The 25,170-nt window shown below is 39.6% G+C and overlaps 1 protein-coding gene across 1 annotated transcript in view; it reads right to left on the reverse strand.

Annotated features, from left to right (window-relative positions):
* Nucleotides 1–2,600: 2,600 nt before the first annotated feature.
* The window catches only part of LOC149158431 (uncharacterized), a 165,624-nt gene continuing 143,054 nt past the window's right edge, over nucleotides 2,601–25,170 (reverse strand). The window contains exons 2-3 of the mRNA XM_089433980.1: nucleotides 3,521–4,108; nucleotides 2,601–2,882 (exon numbers count right to left, since the gene is read on the reverse strand). Of these exons, the coding sequence (XP_089290106.1) occupies nucleotides 2,823–2,882; nucleotides 3,521–4,108 (648 nt within the window). The 3' untranslated portion in view covers nucleotides 2,601–2,822. The remainder of the gene's footprint in view (nucleotides 2,883–3,520; nucleotides 4,109–25,170) is intronic.

Raw genomic sequence — 25,170 nt, forward strand, 5'->3', positions numbered from 1 at the left:
GTAGTTGGAACACCAGCTGCATTTCTTTTAAGTTCAAGATGTAAGCTCATATGTGAAAGTATGTCATCCTTGCCAATGGAACTTAAGAATGAAGGTGAAAAGCAATACAATATCATACGATTTGTGTTTTTCAATAAAGCTTGTACATATACTTCTATTGATTTGCTTCCTCTTGTTAGTGAGAGAATGCTTTTGCCAGTTGGCATTGCTTCTTCAACACGACCATATTTGTTGGCAAGCTGCAGCATGGACAACAAAATTCTAATGCTTTTAATGCCCCCCCTGGCAGGCTTGAGCTTGATGATCACCGTAGGAGAGAGAAGTCTATATCTACTAAAAAATAAATGCTCAGTCAACCTTGAGCTTATTTGCATTTTCCTACCTACCTACCTACCCTATCAATTCAAACTTCTTTCAGCTCAATCAATGTGAAATTTCCAATGCAGCCAATCATTTGTCTTATCTGATATTTGAGTTTTTTTACTGCATCGGAGTTCAGAGCCACAATGATATTGTGATGACCTCTGCCACTGAAATTTCCTCTGATCTTCATAGAAAAACTGAAACACTGGAGAGTAAAACTCTTCCATGTATTTGGCTATAGGATCCCAGAATACATGATCAGCTTGATGATTCTTGTAACTTTCTAGTTGTGCAAACTGATCTTCAACAACAGTGTACATTTCCTCAATCGTGAAAGAGAAAGGAAGCAACACTCTCTCCTTGTGTTCTGCCATAGAAAGCTTCTGAAAATAATGATCATGATTATGAAAACTATATGCCTGAATTTGACCTTCTAAACCTTCAATGTCTTTCTCAATGTCCTCAGCAACTTCATCCAAAAATTTTATCTTATCCTCTGCCTTACACTCAAATGATTTTAGATACGAGGACAAGGACAAAGAAAAATTTTCATTTGTTTCTCCATTAATATGATCATCATTCCATTGTTTGAAACCTTGAATTGAAGGAGAGTTTTCCACCACATCTGATCTATCTATCCATTCCTCCAAAAACATAAGCCAAAAGTCTTCAAATGACTTAATGGATTTGGTAGGAAAGCTTTCAATCCATTGTTTACATTTCCCTTGAAATGAATCATAGAACAACATAATGCAAACATCCTCATGTTTAACTCTAAGAAGCTCTGTAAAATCACAAAAATCTGATATATGCTTCAAAGTTAAACTCAAATCTTCTCCATTGAATTTTGGACCATTCCTTAGAAAATATGCATCCTTGGGAAAATGATTTGGGAAACCATGAATTCCTGAAAAATTTATGCATGCATACCTTGAAATAAGAATGGTAGCATCTAGGTCCTTCATAACTCCATTGGAATCACCATGAATCTATGAATTTCGAATTCTTCAACAATGGAGTCGCCAAGGTAGATTTGCAGCCTCAAAAGATTTCTGAGCTCCTGCTATCTTCAGAAGTTCAGCGTCTTGATTTCGGGAATGATTAATCTTCAGACTCCCGGCAGACGCACCAAAATGTTATCTCAAAATCAGGCCCTGGAAGGCTGCTGACCAGGAAGACTTCAAGTAACTATTTCAGACCTACTTTAGGTTGAGGCTTAGCCTCCTCAACCTAAGAGGGCTCTCTCTAAATGGGTTAATGATTTTTACTTAAGATAAGATGGCTAACTCTTTGTGATATATCTGTGATAAATATGGATGCTGGAAAAACATTAAACAAATTTCCATTGGGCCTATGGAGTCAACAACACCTCAGTAAACAATGATACTGCCTTTACATAGAAGTCAGGGCATTCAGCATTTGAGTATTCAGAATATAACACATATGGAACCACAGCTCATAAATGCATACAGGAAATCAGAGCACAATCAGTGAATTCTGAGTGATTATACATCTATGCAACTGTAAAAGACATTAAGTAAAGGATAAAATCACACATTTTGAACATAGAAATCCTTCATGAATCCTGAGAAGTAAAGCAGCCCAATTATATTACTGAAACTCTGTCTTTTCATAAGCCAAAACAATGCTCTGTTATAAAATTTCCCAACCCTGATTACATTGCTCTTTTAGCTATATATAGAGCTCTTATTTTAACTGACTGAGATTCCTCCTCAAACCTGAGGGGAACTCGAAGTCTATTTCTAATGACACCTATCAACCATTTAACTAACTAATAAATACAATAAAGTGCTGACTGGAGCTTTTTTAAGAGTTCTAAATTAACTATGACTCTAACTCCATATTACATGCTTGATGACTTTAATTACAATGAACCTCGTTCTTTGACATCTGCTCCCCTTTAGTTTGGCTGTAACGGATGTTCAAAGCTCCATGTTTGATCTTTAATGCCACATCCTTTCCAATACCCTGAAATATATGAAACTGTCCCTGTGTATCGGTCTTTAGTATGCCTTACCATGTCCAGATCCAACGAAGTATATCCTTTATCTTTTAATTACCCCAAAATGGAGCAAACTGCCACGTCTTTGATCTGTTGTCCACCTTTGCCATGTGTGAAGATAAAAACCTCCTCCAAGCTGTCATTTTTGTGACAGTGGCAACAATTTTCTCCAATTCAGAAGGAAATAATACAGACCACAGTTCTCTAGTTTTGAAGCAATAATCCTTAAACACCATATCTGACATGTCCTGATTGTTGATACCATAACCTTGGATTGATCCTTTTTCTATATCAATAAAATATAAGTAGATATTTGACATCTGTTTAAGAAACATAGTCAGTGCTTCATTGGTTCTAGGAAACAAGTGTGCCCTTGCATTGTTATCAACAAAAAGATGTAGCCGTTGCTCAGTTGAATCTGTCATTGGCAGAGGAATCACTTGAGATATGGGATAGGAAAGCCTATAAGATTCAAGTTCTTTGCCACTGTGAGAATCTACAAATGAAAGAATCCCTGTCTCATCATGTCCTAGACCACATTTCCCTATTATCAGAACAGCTGGACTCTCATCTAAAGCATGCTGGTGAGGGATCCGCCAAGGAAGGACCTTCAACACAGAAGGAGCTTGGAATTCTTCTGTTTTCCAGAAAACAGGGAGCAACTGTGACCATACAATGCGACCATCTCCAGAGTGAAGAGCAAAAAGTTTTCCTGCCTTTGTTAATACTATAAACAATTTTCGAAATCCATTATGATCCCTGGTCATTTTTGTTTTCTCTGCAACTGTAATTGAGCAAGTTGAGTATACTACATAACCTCCTGATTTTGAGCCTGCATCCGCTATGTCAATTGCTGCAAGAAGTAATTGCTTTTGCGGAAAAGCACATTTTGGCACCAGATCCAAAGCATACACCATTTCCATAGAAACTTCAGCAGGGCCATTAGATTGAAATCACACCACTCCTGAAGGAAGCCGCAGCACAAGTTTCCCTCCTACAACACTTCGAACATAGTAGTAGCAAAAGTCTGCCAAAATAAAAGTCTGAACAATCTTTGACAAAAGTACCATGGACGGCCACAAACCATGGCCCAATGTAAAACAAGTAGCCACGGCTATTCAAAACCTAGAGTACCCAATGTGCACAGCTGAAAAACCTTGCAATACCCAATGCAAACACATAATGGGCTATGAATGGTTCAACTATCTTTGTATTTTGCATCACGCGAAGCTGGGGTAAAACTGCAACAGCTTCAAGGTAAACACAAAAGGCCCAAAGTATCCTGTTTACAATATTATGGGATGTTGATGGATGGATAAAAAGGGCAAGTACTGCACATGGAATCACCACATAATATATCGGAAAATTATCCAAATCTTCATCATGTGTTGCCTTCAACTTGAAACGTATCATGTAAATCACCCACAAAGTGGTGACTAATGTTGCACAATCAAGCACTGCGTGTATATCATATTCCATAACAAAACTGCAGTACACCCTCACTGCTAAGAATATAGCAGTAAGCTCTTGAGATTTAAGTGATAAGCCTGCACAGTTCCGTTCCTTGAAGAGCTTGTAGATCAAGACAGAGATGCCCACAGCATGTGTTGCTTCGGCAGTAACGAAGAGATTATCATGGTTGTGAACCACGAATCTGAGAGCGACAAGAGCTGTGATGTCACTTACTACCGCTAGAAACGCCTTCACCTTCGGGGTTTTTTTCTATCTTTATGTTTTTCAAGACAATTTGCAAATTAGAAACAAAGGAAGGTGACAAGAGCCCATTCTTCCTAGAAGTCATACTGCCAGATTGATCACAAATCGAAACCAGAATCAGAAGTTTCGGTCTTAATAGAGAATTTTCAAATTTGGTTTTGGATGGAAATCTCGATTTGAATAGTACAGGCAAGAATCAAATTTGAAGGCTACAGAACACGTGCCAAGACCGACATGTAAGACCTTGCACATTTTATCCCCGTAAAATTCTTGCAGAAAATATGACAGCTGGGGTGAGATGTGTTATGGATCAGCACGAATTCCCCATTTCGTAGCGCAGTTAGTGCAAAATTGGTGTTTTCCGCTACGAAATCACCTAAACCGAGGTTTCTGCGCTATGAACTTTACATGAAACATGTTGCGCTGCGAGCGAAAACACCTAAAACTGACTTATGCGCTACGAAATCACCTAAAGAGCTTTGTAGCACATAATAACCTTTGAACAAAGTTGACACATGGAAATTGTGTAAATTATGAGACTGGTGGTGAATGAGGATGCATAGTGGACTCCTTAGACTCAGACTCTAAGGAAAACAAAACTCAAGACTAGACTAGCACTGAATTTTTACCATCAAACTAATGTGAGCGGTTTTAAAATTAGAATTTTTAAGTGAAAACAGCCAATATACACCTTATAACCAACAAATGAACAACATATACACCATGATAAAAAAACCATCAAAGCAACATAGTAACAAGTACAATTACTCATGAAAATACAAGGGTAAAAGAGCTCTTATTAACATATGCAAAGTCCAACCAAGTCATGGAATTGCACGTACCACCCAACCATAGATTGGGCTGAACCAAATGTCTCTTTCGGTCAATCACCCCTGTGCCATATTCCATGCATGAATGTGGGATCTCATGGAATAAACCAAACAAAACCAAATCATGGTTTCCAGAGTCCAAACTACCTCAAACCTCAATTAGTGATTCCACCTCACAATCAGACATCACTAACACCAACCAGATCAGCATTTACCTAAGTTATCCAAGGATCTAAAGCATTTGTCCCAATCGTGGAGCTAGGAACTAATAACTCAACCCATAACCTTCAAGGGCTTCAGAGCATTTGTCCAACTAAGGCTCCAAGACTAGTAACTCAACCCACCAAGGGCTCCAGAGCGTTTGTCCAACCAAGGCTACAAGACTAATAACTCAACCCAAGTTGTTTCCAGGGTTGCAGATCATTTGTTCCAACCATTGAATCCATGAAGTAGTAACTCAACCCACAGCCATAAGAAACCTAAGCACAAAATAGAAAAAACAAGTGGAAAACCCCACAACACCATGGCTATCCAGGAAATGGCAAGGCTAGGAAAATCCATTGTCAATCCAACCAATCCTCCATGCCAATGATAGATCATAACCGAATAACCACATGAACATACCATGCATTCCAAAACTAGCAAGGAAATCATACATGCGACTCAATGCGTGAAAACAAATCCCATTGTAGTTGTTAATCTCGTTGTTCCCTTGTGTTTTCCCACTTTCCTTTGACTTCTTTCTCCAATCCAAGTGAAACTATAGTGCTCCAAGCTTGCTCCAACAATGCTCCAAGATTTATCTAACTGTTCAAGGGTGTGAGAGAGAAAGAATAGAATGAGAGTGTCAAATATTGAACTGACAAAAGCTATGAATGATCCTTAGAAGCCTGTTTATCATTGAGGCATCTATTTTCTTCATTTTCCTTTATTTTCCTTAAATTTCCTCCTCATGAAATTTTGTGACCTTTCATCTCCCTTTTCTGTTATTTTCCATTATTTTCATAGATAAAATGTCAATTAATGCCTTTTTTATTTTTCCAATGCCTTTGTTAATTTCCATGGCCATTTATTAATCACCAATGATCACCATCGCTATGTTTTTCCCAACATTCAGCTTAGAATACATCTCGTGGTCGTGGTTATTATTTTTATTTATTTACATAAGAAATCAACCCGGAGCTATTACATCCTAACTCTCTTCCATTAACTCGAAATAAATTTTTTAAGATAAAAATCCACCTGTTTTACCCCTATCCAAGTTGTCCCTAATTGGTTTAGGTCGGCTCTAGTGAATAGATGTGGCTTTTCAAGAGTAGCTCAACAAGTATAAAGTATAAATAAGGAATGAGTCGACCCCAGTTGACCTCCATCTCATCCAAGAAAGAAATAAAGATAATTTTGGGCCTGAAGAAGAAGGTTAAATGATTCAAACCTCATGAAAATTTGTGGCAAAGAAAAAGAAGAAAACACTTGGTGTTTGGCTCTTGTTTCTTTGAATTTTGGGAAAGGTTGTTTGGTGGGCTATTGATTAGATTCTTGGATATCCTTGAAGAAATTCTCTATTGTAATTCAACCTCTTTTGAAGCTTAATCTGAGCCCCCTTTTGAAGGATAAAACTTGGCCTAGACCTGGCTGAGTTTGATACAGCATTTGGCCTCCTTACATTCATGAAATATTACCCCTTTATGGCATTTCGACTTTGTTCAACATTTTGGACTGTGGATTTTCTGCCCCTATGTGACTTATGGAATTCATCCAATAGTTCATCATGTGGAAGGTTTGAAATTTTTCCTAAGATAGACCTGTGGTAACTCAACCTTGTAGCAAAACTCAACCCCTGTGGTAACTCAACCTTGTAGCAGAAATCAACCCCTATGATAAAAGCAGGCTCGACCTCTCTTTTGTGACAAACCTTAAGCCATTCTTAATATCTATTTTTGGCATTCCTTAGGACACATTTTGGATCAAGTTTTAGATTTGTTTTTTAGCATGTTTTAAGATGAGTTTGAAAGACCTTTTGGAGCTATTTCTAAAACCATCTTTGGAGCTAATTTGAGATCATCTTTGGAGTTTATTTGAGTCCATCTTTTGAGAATTGTTGAAGTCTCTTGGAGCATCCTTTCTAGATACTCCTTTGAATACAATTTGGAGCATACTTAAAGACCTTTGTAGCATATGTTCAAGGGATTCATAAGACTTCTTGAAGTACCATTTGAAACATCTTTAAGCAGTTCCTTGAGAGCCTTTGGGGCAAGATTGTTGAAGTAGACTCGAAGAAATTTGAAACATTCTTAGACCAAGCCTTTCTTAAGACGTTGAGAGAATATATTGAATTTGTTAAAGACCTCCTTCAGAAGCAAACTCAGAGACAAGTTGGGCTAAGATTACTTGTGATCTAAGGTATGCACTTCTTAAGTTGAACTATTGCTATGATAAGGGGCGGAATTTGTTTAAGTGTTGTTGTAATAGGGTCATTTTCCTTGGTACAGGAGCCCAAGAAAATCACATTTTATCTTTTTTTCTATAGATTGGTAGGATGGTGCACGGGACAGAAGTTGTAGCTCCTTCAAGAGGTTTTCGCCTCCTTCCAGTGGGCACTGGTAAAACTTGGTCTTGTGGCCCTTTCATTTGTAGTAGGTAAATTGGAAGTTGTAGCTTCTCTTGTAATATAAAAGTATTGTACACACACACAAACATATCTTGTGTTTAATTGTTAAGATGTTATTGGTTATTTTTTTTAATACTTAAATTGTTGAAGTTCACAAAATATTTATTCACACCCCCCCCCACCCAGTATTTCCATCAATTGGTATCAGATCAAGTTACCCTCTAATAGTCTAATCACTGGAGGGAAGATCATGAGATGATATGGAATTGAAAGGAATATCTTCAAGAACAAATATATTGTTTGGTGGAAATGATTATCCACTATGGAGTAGTTGCATGGAAACCTACTTGAAGGATTTAGGAGTGGATTTTTTTATTTCTGTCATAAATGGTTACAAAATTCCTAAAAAGCCTCCAACTTATCCTAATGAGAAGAGGATGTTTAGCTGAAATTCAAAAGATATTTATACCATCATGGGTGGTCTTTTAAGAACCATTAATTCCAAGGTGATGACATGTACCACAACCAAAGAAGTTTGGGATAAACTTAAAACTTTATATGAAGGTGATGAGAAATTCAAGCAAGTCAAACTTCAAAAGTATAGAACTTAGTTTGAAAATATGAAAATGGGTGAAAAAGAAGATGTTTTGACTTACTTACTCATAATATATGAAGTTTTTAATTCCGTCATAGGATTAGGAGAAAACCTTGAAGATCCTTTGGTCTTACAAAAGGTCCTAAGATCGCTTCCCTTAAAATATGATGCCAAGGTGTCTCTCATAGAAGAAACCAAAGACCTTACCAAGATGAAAATGGAAGAATTACACACCACTCTTACAACATATGAAATGAGAATAGATATAGAGGACAAACCATCATCCAAAGAAACAACTTTTAAAGCCACAAGGAAGACAACAAATAAAAAGCTCAAGGTGGAAGGAACTGTAGATGATGATTCAGATGTAGAAGAAAAAAATTCCATTGGGAAGCTAAAAAGGGAATGTGGAAAAGACAAAAGTAAGTTACCTTTTAAATGCTTCAAATCTAATAGAATAGGTCATTCTTCTAAGAGATGTCCTTTTAAGGAAAATAATTTTTTTCACAAGAAAGATATTTATTCTAAAGAGGACATCCGTTTCACAAGAAAATGATACAAAAGAACTTGATGTAAGAGACATTATCTTCATAACTCAAGAAAATCAATATAATGAACATGATGATAAGGAGGTCAATGATTCAAATGATGAAGAGCCAAATATGAGAATATATTCTCTCTTGGGACTCATAAAAGATTCAAAGACCGAACAAGAAGATGAAATCTTTCAAAAAAATTTGAAGAATAGTGAAAAGGAAAATGCCTTGCTTACAAATAAAAATAGGGAATTGAGAAACTTTATTGAAAAGTGTGATGAGGAAATTGTCTCTTTAAAAGTTCATCTTCAAGAAGCAAAAATAACTGAGGAAGTGATGAATATCCAAATGAAGAAGAGTGTAATAAGCTTAAAGGGGAAATTGTAACATTGAAGGCTGCATTAGGGTAATTTTGAGGTCTAAAATGGGCCTCCAAAGGAAATTATAAAACAAGAGTGGAAATAATAAAATAAGATTACATTACATCATCAAATTTTAGAGCGAAAAAATAAAACAATGTTTTTTCAACACGTATTTTCAATTTATCTCTCTATGGGTTTACTCAAATTTTGAACAGCAACATTTTTGGATGCAAATTTTGATCCCTCATCCAAGGAATACCCATGTTTCATACTTTCGATGGACCCTACTACATGAAAAATGATAAATACATGAAAAGTGTGATTGCAATCACGTTTTTTCATGTATTTATTAGTTTTCGTGTAGCAGGGTCCACTGAAAGTATGCAACATAGGTACTCCTTGGATGAGGAATTAAATTTTGCATCCAACGAGTACTCTCGCTCAAAATTTGAGTAAAACCTTATGGATATAAGTTGAAAATACGAGTTGAAAACATAGTTTTATTATTTTATTATTTTTAATTTTTTACTCCAAAAATGGTGAATCATCTCCCATGGTTGACATCATCATCTTGAATCCTATTGGTTCTTTAAAGTTTATTTTGGTTGTACATTTTTCTTAGGAGGCCCATTTTAGACCTCAAAATTCTCCTAATGAAGTTGATAAGCTTAACAAGAACTTGTATAGCTCACTAGAGTTGGATAACATTCCTAGCTATCAAAGATCTCCATGTGATAAAACAAGTATTTGTTATGAAGGCACGTCTTCAAGTATTGAAGTCACAACCTCCAAGCCTTTGAAGGAAGAAATTAAAATGGAATTTGGAATTTGGAAATGTTTCTACTTCAAGAAGTTCTTTTGATGTTCCCAAGAACATCCAAAGTAAACAATGGTTTGAACCTCCTCCAAGACAAAAGCAACTTCAAAAGGTAATACTACTATCCTAGGTATGAATTTTTTTTCTTAGTTAGTGTTACTCTTGTGGAAATTTTGGCATAAAGCAATCAATTATAAAATCAAATACAAGACACAATTATGCAAGAGGCAGGAATGATTATAGAAGGCACAAATTAGGGAATGTTCATGTTTCTACAAATAGAAACTACAATCCATTTGAACCACTAATGAATCAGAATACTGTGTGCTACAAATTCAATATTCCTCGTCACAAAGTGTTGGAAAATATGGAGACTTGTAAAGTATAAGTTATTTCCTTATCTTGATAATTACTTGTGATGTTATTTGGTCTTTAATTACTTATTTATTTTTGTTCATCAAGCAATTACCAAAAATATTAAAGGTCACAAGAGACAAAGTATAAAATATATAGGCTCCAAGCTAGGGTAAAACCCCTCCAAGGGAAAAACCCAAGAAATGTTGGGTGTGTGTTATATTCTTTCCATGACTAGTACTCCATGACTAGTACTCCGGCACGCTCTATGATAAAATACCTGACGCTCCTAGACCGGAATTCTCAGTTCCTCCTCCTCCTAAATCAAACAATGACTCTCATGCCGGCGATGGCGTGATTGGCGCAACAGACACGAAATCGACAAAGACTACATCTAAAAAGGCCCGTAAGATTTCCGGTCAAAATGAAAATAAAGAACTTCTTGCCTCGGAAGTAAATGTTGTATCGACATATAAAGGCAAAGAAACCAAGCGACCAGGGGGCAAGAAGAAAAGCAAAGGGAAGAAGAAGAATAGGAAGAATCATCACTTGAAAAATCTTCTGCAAACCCTCCTAGAAATAGGAAACCAAAAAATCCATGTTTTATATGCGATGAGGATTATTGGACTGCAGATTGTCCACACAGAGCTAAGCTTAAAAAATTCTTCAAGAATTCAAAAACCTCGGCAGTATTAACTAATCCGTTTCCAAATCCAGGGACAAATCTGGTTGACAGTGGAAATGCCTCCCCGTCTCAAGTGCTAATGTTGTCAGTTTCCAAACAGCAAAATGATGCTTTGATATCGAAAAGAAACAAAGATTATGGGAATCCACAGCTGTCAAACAACAAGGATAAAGATCAACCTAGTAGTTTGACAACAACTTCGACAGAAGTTGTGCCACCCATCATTCCCGAGTTGACAATAAAACCGCCAAAGGGAGTAGTACATAAGTCAACGTTTAATCCCCGTGCTAGAGCGGCACAACATTATAATATAGTGGAATATTTGGCCCAATCGCCATCCGCTATGTCGACTCTTGAGGTACTAAAAAATTGCCCATCCCAAAAGCAGGCTTTATTATCAGCCATTGGTGGGATAGACCCAAAGGATTCCAATCTTCTATCCTTCGATCATAAAGGATACGATCCTCAGTTACCAGCTCAACTAGCTTTCCTCGTTCAAGTGAAATCCCTCAACAAAACTGTTCATCGAACAATTATTGATGAGGGGGCATCTAAATGTATTATGTCGATGAGTTTCTGGAAAACTTTAGGATCTCCAACCTTGTCGCGATCTTTGACGACATTAAAAGCATTTGACGGACGAACATATACCCCATATGGTATTCTAAGTAACTTGAAGGTTGAACTAGGAGGGAAAACAGTAGAAATAGATGTTGAGGTAATCGACGAAAATCTCGATTACAACATCCTACTGGGAAGACCATGGATATATGCCATGGCTGCTGTTGTGTCGACCTATTTTAGGAAGATTGCATTTCCCTTTCAAGGAGGGATTACAATCGTCGATCAACAAAACTTCCTCCCCAATGGTTCTCAAGTTACGGGAAGCATTCCAATGATCCATGGAAGCCCCCATTCGCTTCAAAATATCGGAGTAGGCCTACTAAAATATCCTATATTAATGGGAACTTTTTCCCTTCCACCTCCAATCAATTTGGCGGAAGTAGCGTCGGTAGGAACCTGCAACATGATATCTTCTAAAAAGATCTCAGAAAACGATATCGACATGGATCATGCGCAGGTTTTGCCTCCAAGCCCAACAGAAATATTGTAGCAATCAATGTTCCTAGCATGGGAGGCAAACCCAAATCAACGCTCATCAAGCATTTGGATAGATAGGTCTGAGGAATATGGTACCCCTTCAGATCCTTGGTCGCGAGTGAATGTCACCGACGAAGGAATTGTTCAATCAATGGTAGTTGAAGGGGTACCATGGGATGATTACCACTATCGTTCCCTTCTTCTGGATTGTGAAGAAAATACTCTTGATGACCTTTATCATCCTTAAGTTTTTGATTTCCTATCAAATACTGTAAAAACGGTGGATTTCGAGCGAAACTTGTCCAACATTGAAGAGACTATCGCCATAAATATCTCGACCAACACAGATGTTGTAGAGAATATTTATGCTGGCAAATGTTGTTCTCCTTCAGAACTGGAAATATATAATGCTCTTTTTCGCGAATTTAGAGATGTCTTTGCTTGGTCATATAGTGAAATGCCAGGCATTGACTCGAGTATCGTTGAACACGAAATCAAGATGTATCCAGATGTCAAACCAATACGACAACGGCTACGATAGGTGCACCCTAAGAAAGCCGCTGCCATTAAGGTAGAAGCTGAAAAACTTCTCCATGCTGGTTTCATTTACCCGGTTCCTCTGACCGATTGGGTATCGAATATTGTCCCTGTTATGAAAAAACAAGGAACAATTAGAGTGTGCGTCGATTATAGGGATGTAAATCAAGCTTGTCCAAAAGACAACTACCCTACACCCTTCATCGACCAGATAATTGATGAATGCGCCGGATGTGAAATCTTTTCATTCATGGATGGATTCTCCGGGTATAATCAAATAAATATCCGCCCACAGGACCAGTCAAAGACTGCATTTATCTGTCTGTGGGGCACGTTTGCATATCGAAAATTACCCTTTGGTTTAAAGAACGCAGGGGAAACATTTCAGAGGGCAATGAATTATGAATTCCATGACATAAAAAACATCGTTCAACCATACCTCGACGACCTTCCGGCTCATTCGCAAAAGCGGACTGATCATCCGCAGCATTTAAGAGCGATATTTCTACGTTGCCGACACTACAAAATACGACTCAATCCACACAAATGTGTATTTTGTGTCAGTTCTGGTCGTTTACTTGGCTTTGTAGTCTCGAAAGACGGGATTCGTCTCGACCCATGTAAGGTTCAGGCAATCATAAATTTTCCTCCACCTTCAAATTTGCTTCAGATTCAGAAACTCCAAGGGAAAGCAAACTTTTTGAGGAGGTTCATTCCAAATTACGCCGAAATTGCTAAAGGTTATACGCGTCTTTTGAAAAGGGAAGTACCCTTTGTCTAGGATCATGTTGCACAAGCTTCCTTTGATGCTTTAAAAGAATCCCTAATGAAAGCATCATTAATGTACGCTCCAGATTATCAAAAAGACTTTAACCTATATCTGGCTGCAGCGGATACAACCATCGCAATGGTTTTAGTTCAAGAAGACAACGAAATTGAACATCCTATATATTATTTAAGTAAGAACTTAAATGATACAGAAAGCAAATATTCTTATGTTGAAAAGCTAGTGCTCGCAGCTGTTCAAGGGATACAGAGATTTCGACACTATGTCCTCTTTCGAAAACTACCATTCTGTCAGATTGCAACCCCATGACTTATATATTGTCGCGACAGTTGATGGGGGGCAAATATTCAAAATGGATAGCAATTCTACTAGAGTTTGATCTGGAATTTGTAAAATCCAAGTCAAAGAAAGCTCTGGTTTTCACGGAATTATTATTGATCTCCCATCATCGTCCAATGATGAAACATCTGAAGAAACAATCGTGGACGAAAATTTGTTTCTGATATCTTCAAACAATCTGTGGTATGGGGATATAATCATTTATCTCCAAACCTAAAAATATATGCCAAATACCTCTCGCTCCGAACAAAAACATATTCGATACCAAGCAAAATACTACATGATCGTCGGCGATACACTTTACCGTCGTGGTATCGATACGGTTCTGAGAAGGTGCCTCACCCATGAGGAGGCTGAAAAAGTCCTGAATGATTGCCATTCAGGCGCGTGTGGGGGGCATCAATCCGGTTATGCTACAGCGCAAATTTTTTTACGAGTAGGATACTTCTGGCCAACAATGTTCAAAGGTTGCATAACCGCATTCAAAAGTTGCCATGCTTGTCAAATTTTCGATAGCAAAACCAGAAGACCACCCGCACCTTTGCAGCCAATAGTTGCTGTCGGGCCATTCGCCAAATGGGGCATCGATTTCATGACATGTAACCCCACCTCGACCGGGGGGCATGGGTATATCATAGTCGCAGTTGACTATTTTACCAAATGGGCCGAGGCGATGCCTACATTAGATAATACTGGTGAAACAACTACCCTCTTCTTTTTCAATCATGTAGTCGCCAGATTCGGCGTCCCACAAGCTATAGTCACAGATCATGGATCACATTTTCGCAATCACATGATGGTCGAATTAGCTGCCAAACTAGGGTTTTATCACGACAGCTCTACTCCATCTTACCCGCAAGCCAACAGACAAGTTGAAGAAATCAACAAGGTCCTGAAGCGCATGCTGCAAAGGATGATTTGAGTTCACAAAATAAGTTGGCACCTAATCCTGTACTCAGCCTTGTGGGCTTATCGAACATTAGTAAGGAATGCGACCGGGTTTACACTTTCTAACTGGTATATGGCCTAGAAGCAGTCTTACCAATCCAGTGTGAAATCTCGTCCCTCAAACTCGCAATTGACCTTCTCCCCGGAACTTCAGAAGAGGAGGCTCGTTTCTTGGAACTAATCCAATTGGATGAAACCCATCGTGATGCCGCTTTGGCTAACGAAGCCCATAATAAATGAGTCAAGGCGGAGTTCGACAAGAATGTCAAACCCTGTGTCCATAAACCAAGGGCTCCTAAGTCCCTAAAAGTCTTGTTCTAACCCCTAAAGGAACAAGGTCAACCGATTACAGCTTCTCCCAGAAGTTCTCCATGAAAAACCGCTCAGAACTGGTCAAAACATGATCATTTCAGCTGCTCCATAGGCAAAGTGTGTTGCATCTCACCTAAATACACTGTGTGGGTGCGTTGCATTTCAAAAAGCCCTTCTATGGGGTGCGATGGGCGAGAAGTGACAAATGGCAGTGTCATTCCGCGAGGTGGAGAGGCATGGAAGCTTCTAGAAACTTCTCCTGTGACACTTGCCTCTCTGAATTCGACCAAGGATGAGTAAGAGATCATCAATCTCTAAGTGGAAGCAAGAACTATCAGAGGGAAGACACTAATCAAATCACAAGCTGACTCATCTCCCTTACAGATATCTATATATGGATCCCTCATCCCAGAGATCTAGAGGCTGGAATTTTGCATATCGTAAGGAATTGTTGTTCGTTTCTTGAGACAACATCAGATTGTTGGGTGATCTAAGCTTTGTATGAGGTGAAGAGGGGCTTCCTTGCTGAGGGGATGATGCTGGGTCAGAACAACTGGTTGTAACTCCCTTGGCTCTTTCTTGTTTATCAATAAAAGCTATTCAATTTTTCCTCCATACTCTTGTGTCGTTTATGTTTGCTACATTTGTGTGGTCAATTTACATCTAATCCTAGATTGTTTATGATTATAGATCCATGTTCTTGTATAGCGCTATGCTACTGTGATCTTACAGGTACTCTGTGAAGCTGAGCGTGCAAGGGAACAAGTAGTGAAAGACTATCAAGAGAGAGAGGAATCGAACTAGGAGATTAGCGCAAGATAGAGGTTGGTCTTATTTGTTCTTCTCTCATCTATACTTCATAAAGGAAAAACGAAAGTAGCTTTACTTTGTTTGTTTCTAAGGTAGCTATCACACCTTAGTGGGATAAGCAGTTCTGTGTAGACACTTTTCCCTGTAACAAAATGGTGACTCCACTGGGGACGAATTAGTTTGTTTGTTTATCTTCCTTGTTGTCTATTTTATAAACTTACAGATGGAGCCTGAAGTCGAGCCAGGTAGCTTTCGAACTGCATTTTCTATGCAAATGCAAAGTAGATAAATGTCGCTTCAGTCAATCTCCGGGATTTGTTTATAAATTAAACAACTGATTTACAAACTCTCTGAGTGCCACTTGTGACAGCTCTTAGATCCTCCTTAGATCTACCCCTGATTGTTGCATTACTGATTACCATTTGCTCGGCCAAAACCCATGAACTGAACTGCAAACTGTGACCCGGAACCCAAGCAAAGTCTCATCTCTGGCCCAGCGCAGGTACTGTTCTGTGAATCTGAAATTCAGTGCACTTCCCGAGTGTAGTAGGTGCGCTGCATTTCAAATTCCCTGTGTTACAGGTGCGCTGATCAGACTAGGCATTGTTCAGTTTTGGTTTCTGTGATTCATTCTTTCTAGTTCTATTCATGAATTTTTTTGCCTGTGATCAGTATATCTCTGTTTGAAACCCCTTTTCCTTGCTGTTATTCCACCTCCTTTGTACAAAAGAACTGTAAATGTTTTTGTGTATTTGTTGAGTCATTTTCAGTTCTCCTTTGCAAAATTAACGTAATCGTACTGTCGTCCTCTGATTTGAAAGCATCGCAAGTGTCGTTTTCAGTCATAGGAAAGAGTTTGGTTGCTGTAGATAGTTGATTATCCTGTTACTATTGTATTTGGTCTGAATTTGTAATTTTTCTAGTGTTGAAAACAAGTATTCATTTCCAAATCGTAAAGTGTTGTGATTGTCTCCATTATTGATTTCGAAAAGAAACTTGTTGGTAATTGTCGCTTGAAAAGTAATTCAAATTTGTGCATTAGCTTTCTTTTCTCCATTCACATATTAAGAAAGCCGAAAACAAATACACGCATGTGCATTTGCATTTAGACTGTTTGATTGGTTTGATTTAGGAAAGTGCATTTAGAGTGTGCTCTTTGCTCTTTGTGAAAGAATATTGTCTCTCTTTCCTCAGTAGCTAGGATTTTCATTGCACAAAGAAGATAAAAGACTGTTTATCATCTTAGATTGCATTTTAGGAATTACACATCTACATCTCGCGGTGAACCTGAAAGGCAAACTTCATAAACAAGATCAACTATAAAATAAATTCAATGAATCTAACAACGCCTTGGAACCTAATGCACAACATTTAGAAGTCTAGGCTAGAGACGTATTCTGGCATCGTAAAGCCTGGTAATGTTGTTCTCACTGATGGTTGGGTGATTCCTCCACTTTGAGACGATAAGTGCCAGTACGGACTTGTGCTCCCACATACCGTCGAGTATATTTTGGGAGACCACAATAGGCTTAATCCTTTATCCATAGGAAGCCGTGTCTGCCGCCCTATCGATCGCAATGCACTGAACACAACATTCGGGAAGATTGACTGCTGTACCGTAAAAAGTATTCTGTAGTTTTGCGATTGGTTTGGTAATACCTCTACCTAGATTTCCAGAGCAGTCCCTTTCGTTCCTTTTCAGACTCCTTAACGGAAAAGGTCCATCTGAGCACTTGTCACTTCAGGCTCATTAAAAATCGAAGGCGACTAGAGTCATATTTTGTTTTTTCTCGACTCTTAAAAATTGAAAAAACAAGTTGTGTCAAAGCGTCTAAAATTTATCTAATTCAGAAACATACTTCCCCTTTATTTTTAGTTGATCGAGTAATCCGCAATCGTGGAAGAAAGTCAATTGAAACCCCGTCGTTCACGGAGGCTTATGAGTCAACCGTCTTTGTCTCCAGAATCGAAGCTAGTACGGACAAAGCAAACTCGTTTAACCGGTTCCAAATATCCTGTTAAAGTTAGAACAAGTGTTCCAACAACATTAGAGATTCTGGTTACTCCAAACATTTCTGGTATCCCTGCCTTTACAGAAGAAGTTCAGCAGCCACAGAAGGACAGTGGTACTGATCCTAGTCTGAGGGTAAACACTTGTATCACTGAACCAGTTCCATCTACAACCGGTTCAGAGAGTGTTGCTCCCCAAACATCTGTTGCTGCAGATTCCATACCTTCTTCGGCACCAGAAATATTCTACGGACCTGACGGTCTACCCCTTCCACCTGGTCTGATTGCTATAGAAGAGATTGTAGAAGATCCTCCATCTAGTACTCCATCGCAATTTGGAGTCGGGATCACTCTGTATCCTTCTTCATCAGAAGTTAGTCTACCGCCAGCGGAAGCTCCTGTAGAATCGCTAGGTAATATTTTGGATAGACTAGAAATGTCTGAACAACCGTCAACATCTAGGACTATGTCGTCTGACACAGTGACGGCAGAACTCCCTGCTATCACTCCAACAATGTTCGCCGGTATACCATCTGTCCCAACTAGCTCTCAATCGCTAGAAGGAGCCCACTTAGGGGCCATTTCGACGGTATGGTCTGTTCCTGTTTGTTCATCCGGAAACTCTTATGTTGAGTCTCAACAAATTGATCCATTTGGAGGTCAATTTGGGCAGTCCGGCCCTCAAGGGAAAACCATTCCCTTAAGTACCGGATTACCACCGTATGGGGGGCAGTATGCCCTTTCATTATCCCCTCCGGGAGGACAGCCATACAGGAGTTCACAACAAAATTCGGGTTATGCTGGAATTACTTCAAGCGGTTGGGTACCGATACTACCTCAACAACCAAGAGTTGTATATTCGATGCAACAATGCTTACCTATGTCAAGTATACCAACTACGCCAGCTATTGTGATGGTGTCGCAAGTTCAAGCGCTGCCTGTTGTATGCCAACCTCAGGTTTCTCAGGTTGTAATGCAACAGCCCCTTGACCCTGCAACTCAACCACAATCGCCGACTGGTGGAATGACACAGGTTCAAACGGGTACAATTACCCCTCATCTTGGTCAAACAGTTAGTATCAGGCAACAACACATGGCTTCACAACCATGGCTAGTGCAATACCAACAACCGCAGTTCCAACAAGTATACCAAGGTTCTGAACAACAAATCTTTGCGAATAGTGGGCAACCGTATATTCAAAACGGTCAAAATCAACCATTTTACAATGGTCATGCCCACCAACCTTACCAAAGTTACCAGCATCAAATGCATTATGCTGGTATGCAAAGACCAACTGCTCAGGCAATCCCATCTTATCCTGGGTATGCTTCACCTAACCTGAATCAACAGTTACCCTTCGTGGCAACTTTAGAGTTACCTGATTTAAATCGGTTAACAAACGATCCAATCGCTTACGCCCCTTGGTGGCCAGCGATTCCACATAAACTTCCATCAGATATTCCTAAATTTAATGGAAATCCGGGTGAAGATCCGTCGAATCATATGATGACCTTTCATTTGTGGTGTTCATCAAACACCCTAAACGATGATTCGATTAGGCTTCGCCTTTTTCAGTGGACGTTAACTGGTCCGGCAGCAAAATGGTATATCGAATTGCCTAGAGCTTCATTTGACAACTTCAGTACCCTAACCACAACATTTTTAACCCATTTTCAATTACCGATAAGGTACGAAACGGGAACGGAACTTCTTACCAACTTCAAAGAAACGACAGCCACTCACATATCTGATCATATTCATGAGTGGCGACGTCGTCGCAGAATGGTAAAAACATATGTTCCTGATCAGCTGCTAGCTGAATGGTTTATTAAGTCATTATTACCTTCTATCACAGAAGATGTGGCAAAAGGGGGAGTCGTCACCGAAGAGCAGGTTATCGCTCGTGCGCAATATTTGGACTTGATTTACACTCAGTCCGGCATGCTCTACGATAAAATACCTGACGCTCCTAGACCGGAATTTTCAGTTCCTCCTCCTCCTAAATCAAACAATGACTCTCATGCCGGCGATGGTGTGATTTGCGCAACAGACACGAAATCGACAAAGGCTACATCTAAAAAGGCCCGTAAGATTTCCGGTCAAAATGCAAATAAAGAACTTCTTGCCTCGGAAGTAAATGTCGTATCGACATATAAAGGCAAAGAAACCAAGCAACCAGGGGGCAAGAAGAAAAGCAAAGGGAAGAAGAAGAAACAGGAAGAATCATCACCTGAAAAATCTTCTGCAAACCCTCCCAGAAATAGGAAACCAAAAAATCCATGCTTTATATGCGATGAGGATCATTGGACCGCATATTGTCCACACAGAGCTGAGCTTAAAAAATTCTTCAAGAATTCAAAAACCTCGGCAGTATTAACTGATCCATTTCCAAATCCAGGGACAAATCTGGTTGATAGTGGAAATGCCTCCCCGTCTCAAGTGCTAATGTTGTCGGTTTCCAAACAGCAAAATGATGCTTTGATATCGACAAGAAACAAAGATTATGGGAATCCACAGCTGTCGAACAACAAGGATAAAGATCAACCTAGTAGTTCGACAACAACTTCGATAGAAGTTGTGCCACCCATCATTCCCGAGTTGACAATAAAACCGCCAAAGGGAGTAGTACATAAGTCGATGTTTAATCCCCGCGCTAGAGCAGCACAACATTATAATATAGTGGAAGATTTGGCCCAATTTCCATCCGCTATGTCGACTCTTGAGGTACTACAAAATTTCCCATCCCAAAAGCAGGCTTTATTATCAGCCATTGGTGGGATAGACCCAAAGGATTCCAATCTTGTATCCTTCGATCATAAAGGATACGATCCTCAGTTACCAGCTCAACTAGCTTTCCTCGTTCAAGTGAAAGCCCTCAACAAAACTGTTCATCGAACAATTATTGATGAGGGGGCATCTACATGTATTATGTCGATGAGTTGCTGGAAAACTTTAGGATCTCCAACCTTGTCGCGATCTTCGACGACATTAAAAGCATTTGACGGACGAACATATACCCCATATGGTATTCTAAGTAACTTGAAGGTTGAACTAGGAGGGAAAACAGTAGAAATAGATGTTGAGGTAATCGACGGAAATCTCAATTACAACATCCTACTGGGAAGACCATGGATATATGCCATGGCTGCTGTTGTGTCGACCTATTTTAGGAAGATTGCATTTCTCTTTCAAGGAGGGATTACAATCGTCGATCAAAAAAACTTCCTCCCCAATGGTTCTCAAGTTACGGGAAGCATTCCACTGATCCATGGAAGCCCCCATTCGCTTCAAAATATTGGAGTAGGCCTACTAAAAGATCCTATATTAAGGGGAAATTTCGCCCTTCCACCTCCAATCAATTTGGCGGAAGTAGCGTTGGTAGGAACCTGCAACATGATATCTTCTAAAAAGATCTCAGAAAACGATATCGACATGGATCATGCGCAGGTTTTGCCTCCAAGCCCAACAGAAATATTGTAGCAATCAATGTTCCTAGCATGGGAGGCAAACCCAAATCAACGCTCATCAAGCATTTGGATAGATAGGTCTGAGGAATATGGTACCCCTTCAGATCCTTGGTCGCGAGTGCATGTCACCGACGAAGGAATTGTTCAATCAATGGTAGTTGAAGGGGCACCATGGGATGATTACCACCATCGTTCCCTTCTTCCGAATTGTGAAGAAAATACTCCTGATGACCTTAATCATCCTTAAGTTTTTTATTTCCTATCAAATACTGTAAAAACGGTTGATTCTGAGCGAAACTTGTCCAACATTGAAGATACTATCGCCATAAATATCTCGACCAACACAGATGTTGTAGAGAATATTTATGTTGGCAAATGTTGTTCTCCTTCAGAACTGGAAATATATAACGCTCCTTTTCGCGAATTTAGAGATGTCTTTGCTTGGTCATATAGTGAAATGCTAGGCATTGACTCGAGTATCGTTGAACACGAAATCAAGATGTATCCAGATGTCAAACCAATACGACAACGGCTACGGCAGGTGCACCCCAAGAAAGCCGTTGCCATTAAGGCAGAAGTTGAAAAACTTCTCCATGCTGGTTTCATTTACCCGGTTCCTCTGACCAATTGGGTATCGAATATTGTCCCTGTTATGAAAAAACAAGGAACAATTAGAGTGTGCGTCGATTATAGGGATGTAAATAAGGCTTGTCCAAAAGACAACTACCCTACACCCTTCATCGACCAGATAATTGATGAATGCGCCAGATGTGAAATATTTTCATTCATGGATGGATTCTCCGGGTATAATCAAATAAATATCCGCCCACAGGACCAGTCAAAGACTGCATTTATCTGTCCGTGGGGCACGTTCGCATATCGAAAATTACCCTTTGGTTTAAAGAACGCAGGGGAAACATTTCAGAGGGCAATGAATTATGCCTTCCATGACATCAAAAACATCGTTCAACCATACCTCGATGACCTTCCGGCTCATTCGCAAAAGCGGACTGATCATCCGCAGCATTTAAGAGCGATATTTCTACGTTGCCGACACTACAAAATATGACTCAATCCACACAAATGTGTATTTTGTGTTAGTTCTGGTCATTTACTTGGCTTTGTAGTCTCAAAAGACGGGATTCGTCTCGACCCATGTAAGGTTCAGGCAATCATAAATTTGCCTCCACCTTCAAATTTGCTTCAGATTTAGAAACTCCAAGGGAAAGCAAACTTTCTGAGGAGGTTCATTCCAAATTACGCCGAAATTGCTAAAGGTTATACGCGTCTTTTGAAAAAGGAAGTACCCTTTGTCTGGGATCATGTTGCGCAAGCTTCCTTTGATGCTTTAAAAGAATCCCTAATGAAAGCATCATTAATGTACGCTCCAGATTATCAAAAAGACTTTAACCTGTATCTGGTTGCAGTGGATACAACCATCGCAATGGTTTTAGTTCAAGAAGACAACGGAATTGAACATCCTATATATTATTTAAGTAAGAACTTAAATGATACAGAAAGCAGATATTCTTATGTTGAAAAGCTAGCGCTCACAGCTGTTCAAGCGATACAGAGATTTCGACACTATGTCCTCTTTCGAAAAACTACCATTCTGTCAGATTGCAACCCCATGACTTATATATTGTCGCGACAGTTGATGGGGGGCAAATATTCAAAATGGATAGAAATTCTACAAGAGTTTGATCTGGAATTTGTAAAATCCAAGTCAAAGAAAGCTCTGGTTTTCGCGGAATTATTATGTGATCTCCCATCATCGTCCAACAATGAAACATTCGAAGAAACAATCGTGGACGAAAATTTGTTTCTGATATCTTCAAGCAATCTGTGGTATGGGGATATAATCATTTATCTCCAAACCCAAAAATATAGGCCAAATACCTCTCGCTCCGAACAAAAACGTATTTGATACCAAGCAAAAGACTACATGATCGTCGGTGATACACTTTACCGTCGTGGTATCGATACGGTTCTGAGAAGGTGCCTCACCCATGAGGAGGCTGAAAAAGTCCTGAATGATTTCCATTCAGGCGCGTGTGGGGGGCATCAATCCGGTTATGCTACAACGCAAATTTTTTTACGAGCAGGATACTTCTGGCCAACAATGTTCAAAGATTGCATAACCGCAGTCAGAAGTTGCCATGCTTGTCAAATTTTCGATAGCAAAACCAGAAGACCACCCGCACCTTTGCAGCCAATAGTTGCTGTCGGGCCATTCGCCAAATGGGGCATCGATTTCATGACATGTAACCCCACCTCGACCGGGGGGCATGGGTATATCATAGTCGCAGTTGACTATTTTACCAAATGGGCCGAGGCGATGCCTACATTAGATAATACTAGTGAAACAGCTGCCCTCTTCTTTTTCAATCATGTAGTCGTCAGATTTGGCGTCCCACAAGCTATAGTCACAGATCATGGATCACATTTTCGCAATCACATGATGGTCGAATTAGCTGCCAAACTAGGGTTGTATCACAACAACTCTACTCCATATTACCTGCAAGCCAACTGCCAAGTTGAAGCAATCAACAAGGTCCTGAAGCGCATGCTGCAAAGGATGATTTGAGTTCACAAAATAAGTTGGCACCTAATCCTGTACTCAGCCTTGTGGGCTTATCGAACATCAGTAAGGAATGCGACCGGGTTTACACCTTTCCAACCGGTATATGGCCTAGAAGCAGTCTTACCAATCCAGTGTGAAATCTCGTCCCTCAAACTCGCAATTGACCTTCTCCCCAGAACTTCAGAAGAGGAGGCTTGTTTCTTGGAACTAATCCAATTGGATGAAACCCGTCGTGATGCCGCTTTGGCTAACGAAGCCCATAAGAAACGAGTCAAGGTGTAGTTTGACAAGAATGTCAAACCCCGTGTCCATAAACCAAGGGCTCCTAAGTCCCTAAAAGTCTTGTTCTAACCCCTAAAGGAACAAGGTCAACCGATTACAGCTTCTCCCAGAAGTTCTCCATGAAAAACCGCTCAGAATTGGTCAAAATAGGATCATTTCAGCTGCTCCATAGGCAAAGTGTGTTGCATCTCACCTAAATACACTGTGTGGGTGCGTTTCATTTCAAAAATCCCTTCTATGGGGTGCAATGGGCGAGAAGTGACAAATGGCAGTGTCATTCCGCGAGGTGGAGAGGCATGGAAGCTTCCAAAAACTTCTCCTGTGACACTTGCCTCTCTGAATTCGACCAAGGATGAGTAAGAGATCATCAATCTCCAAGTGGAAGCAAGAACTATCAGAGGGAAGACACTAATCAAATCACAAGCTGACTCATCTCCCTTATAGATATCTATATATGGATCCCTCATCCCAGAGATCCAAAGGCTGGAATTTTGCATAATGTAAGGAATTGCTGTTGGTTTCTTGAGACAACATCAGATTGTTGGGTGATCTAAGCTTTGTATGAGGTGAAGAGGGTCTTCCTTGCTGAGGGGATGATGCTGGGTCAGAACAATTGGTTGTAACTCCCTTGGCTCTTTCTTGTTTATCAATAAAATCTATTCAAGTTTTCCTCCATACTCTTGTGTCATTTATGTTTGCTACATTTGTGTGGTCAATTTACATCTGATCCTAGATTGTTTATGATTATAGATCCATTTTCTTGTATAGTGCTATGCTACTGTGATCTTACAGGTACTCTGTGAAGCTGAGCGTGCAAGGGAACAAGTAGCGAAAGACTATCAAGAGAGAGAGGAATCGAACTAGGATATTAGCGCAAGACAAAGGTTGGTCTTCTTTGTTCTTCTCTCATCTATACTTCATAAAGGAAAAATGAAAGTAGCTTTACTTTGTTTGTTTCTAAGGTAGCTATCACACCTTAGTGGGATAAGCAGTTCTGTGTAGACACTTTTCCCTGTAACAAAATGGCGACTCCACTGGGGATGAATTAGTTTGTTTGTTTATCTTCCTTGTTGTCTATTTTATAAACTTACAGACGGAGC

This window comes from Pinus tabuliformis, chromosome 5_2 (assembly GCF_031772625.1).
Source record: "Pinus tabuliformis cultivar Carrire ecotype Pingquan chromosome 5_2, CPIR1, whole genome shotgun sequence".
Classification (NCBI taxonomy): Eukaryota; Viridiplantae; Streptophyta; class Pinopsida; order Pinales; family Pinaceae; genus Pinus; species Pinus tabuliformis.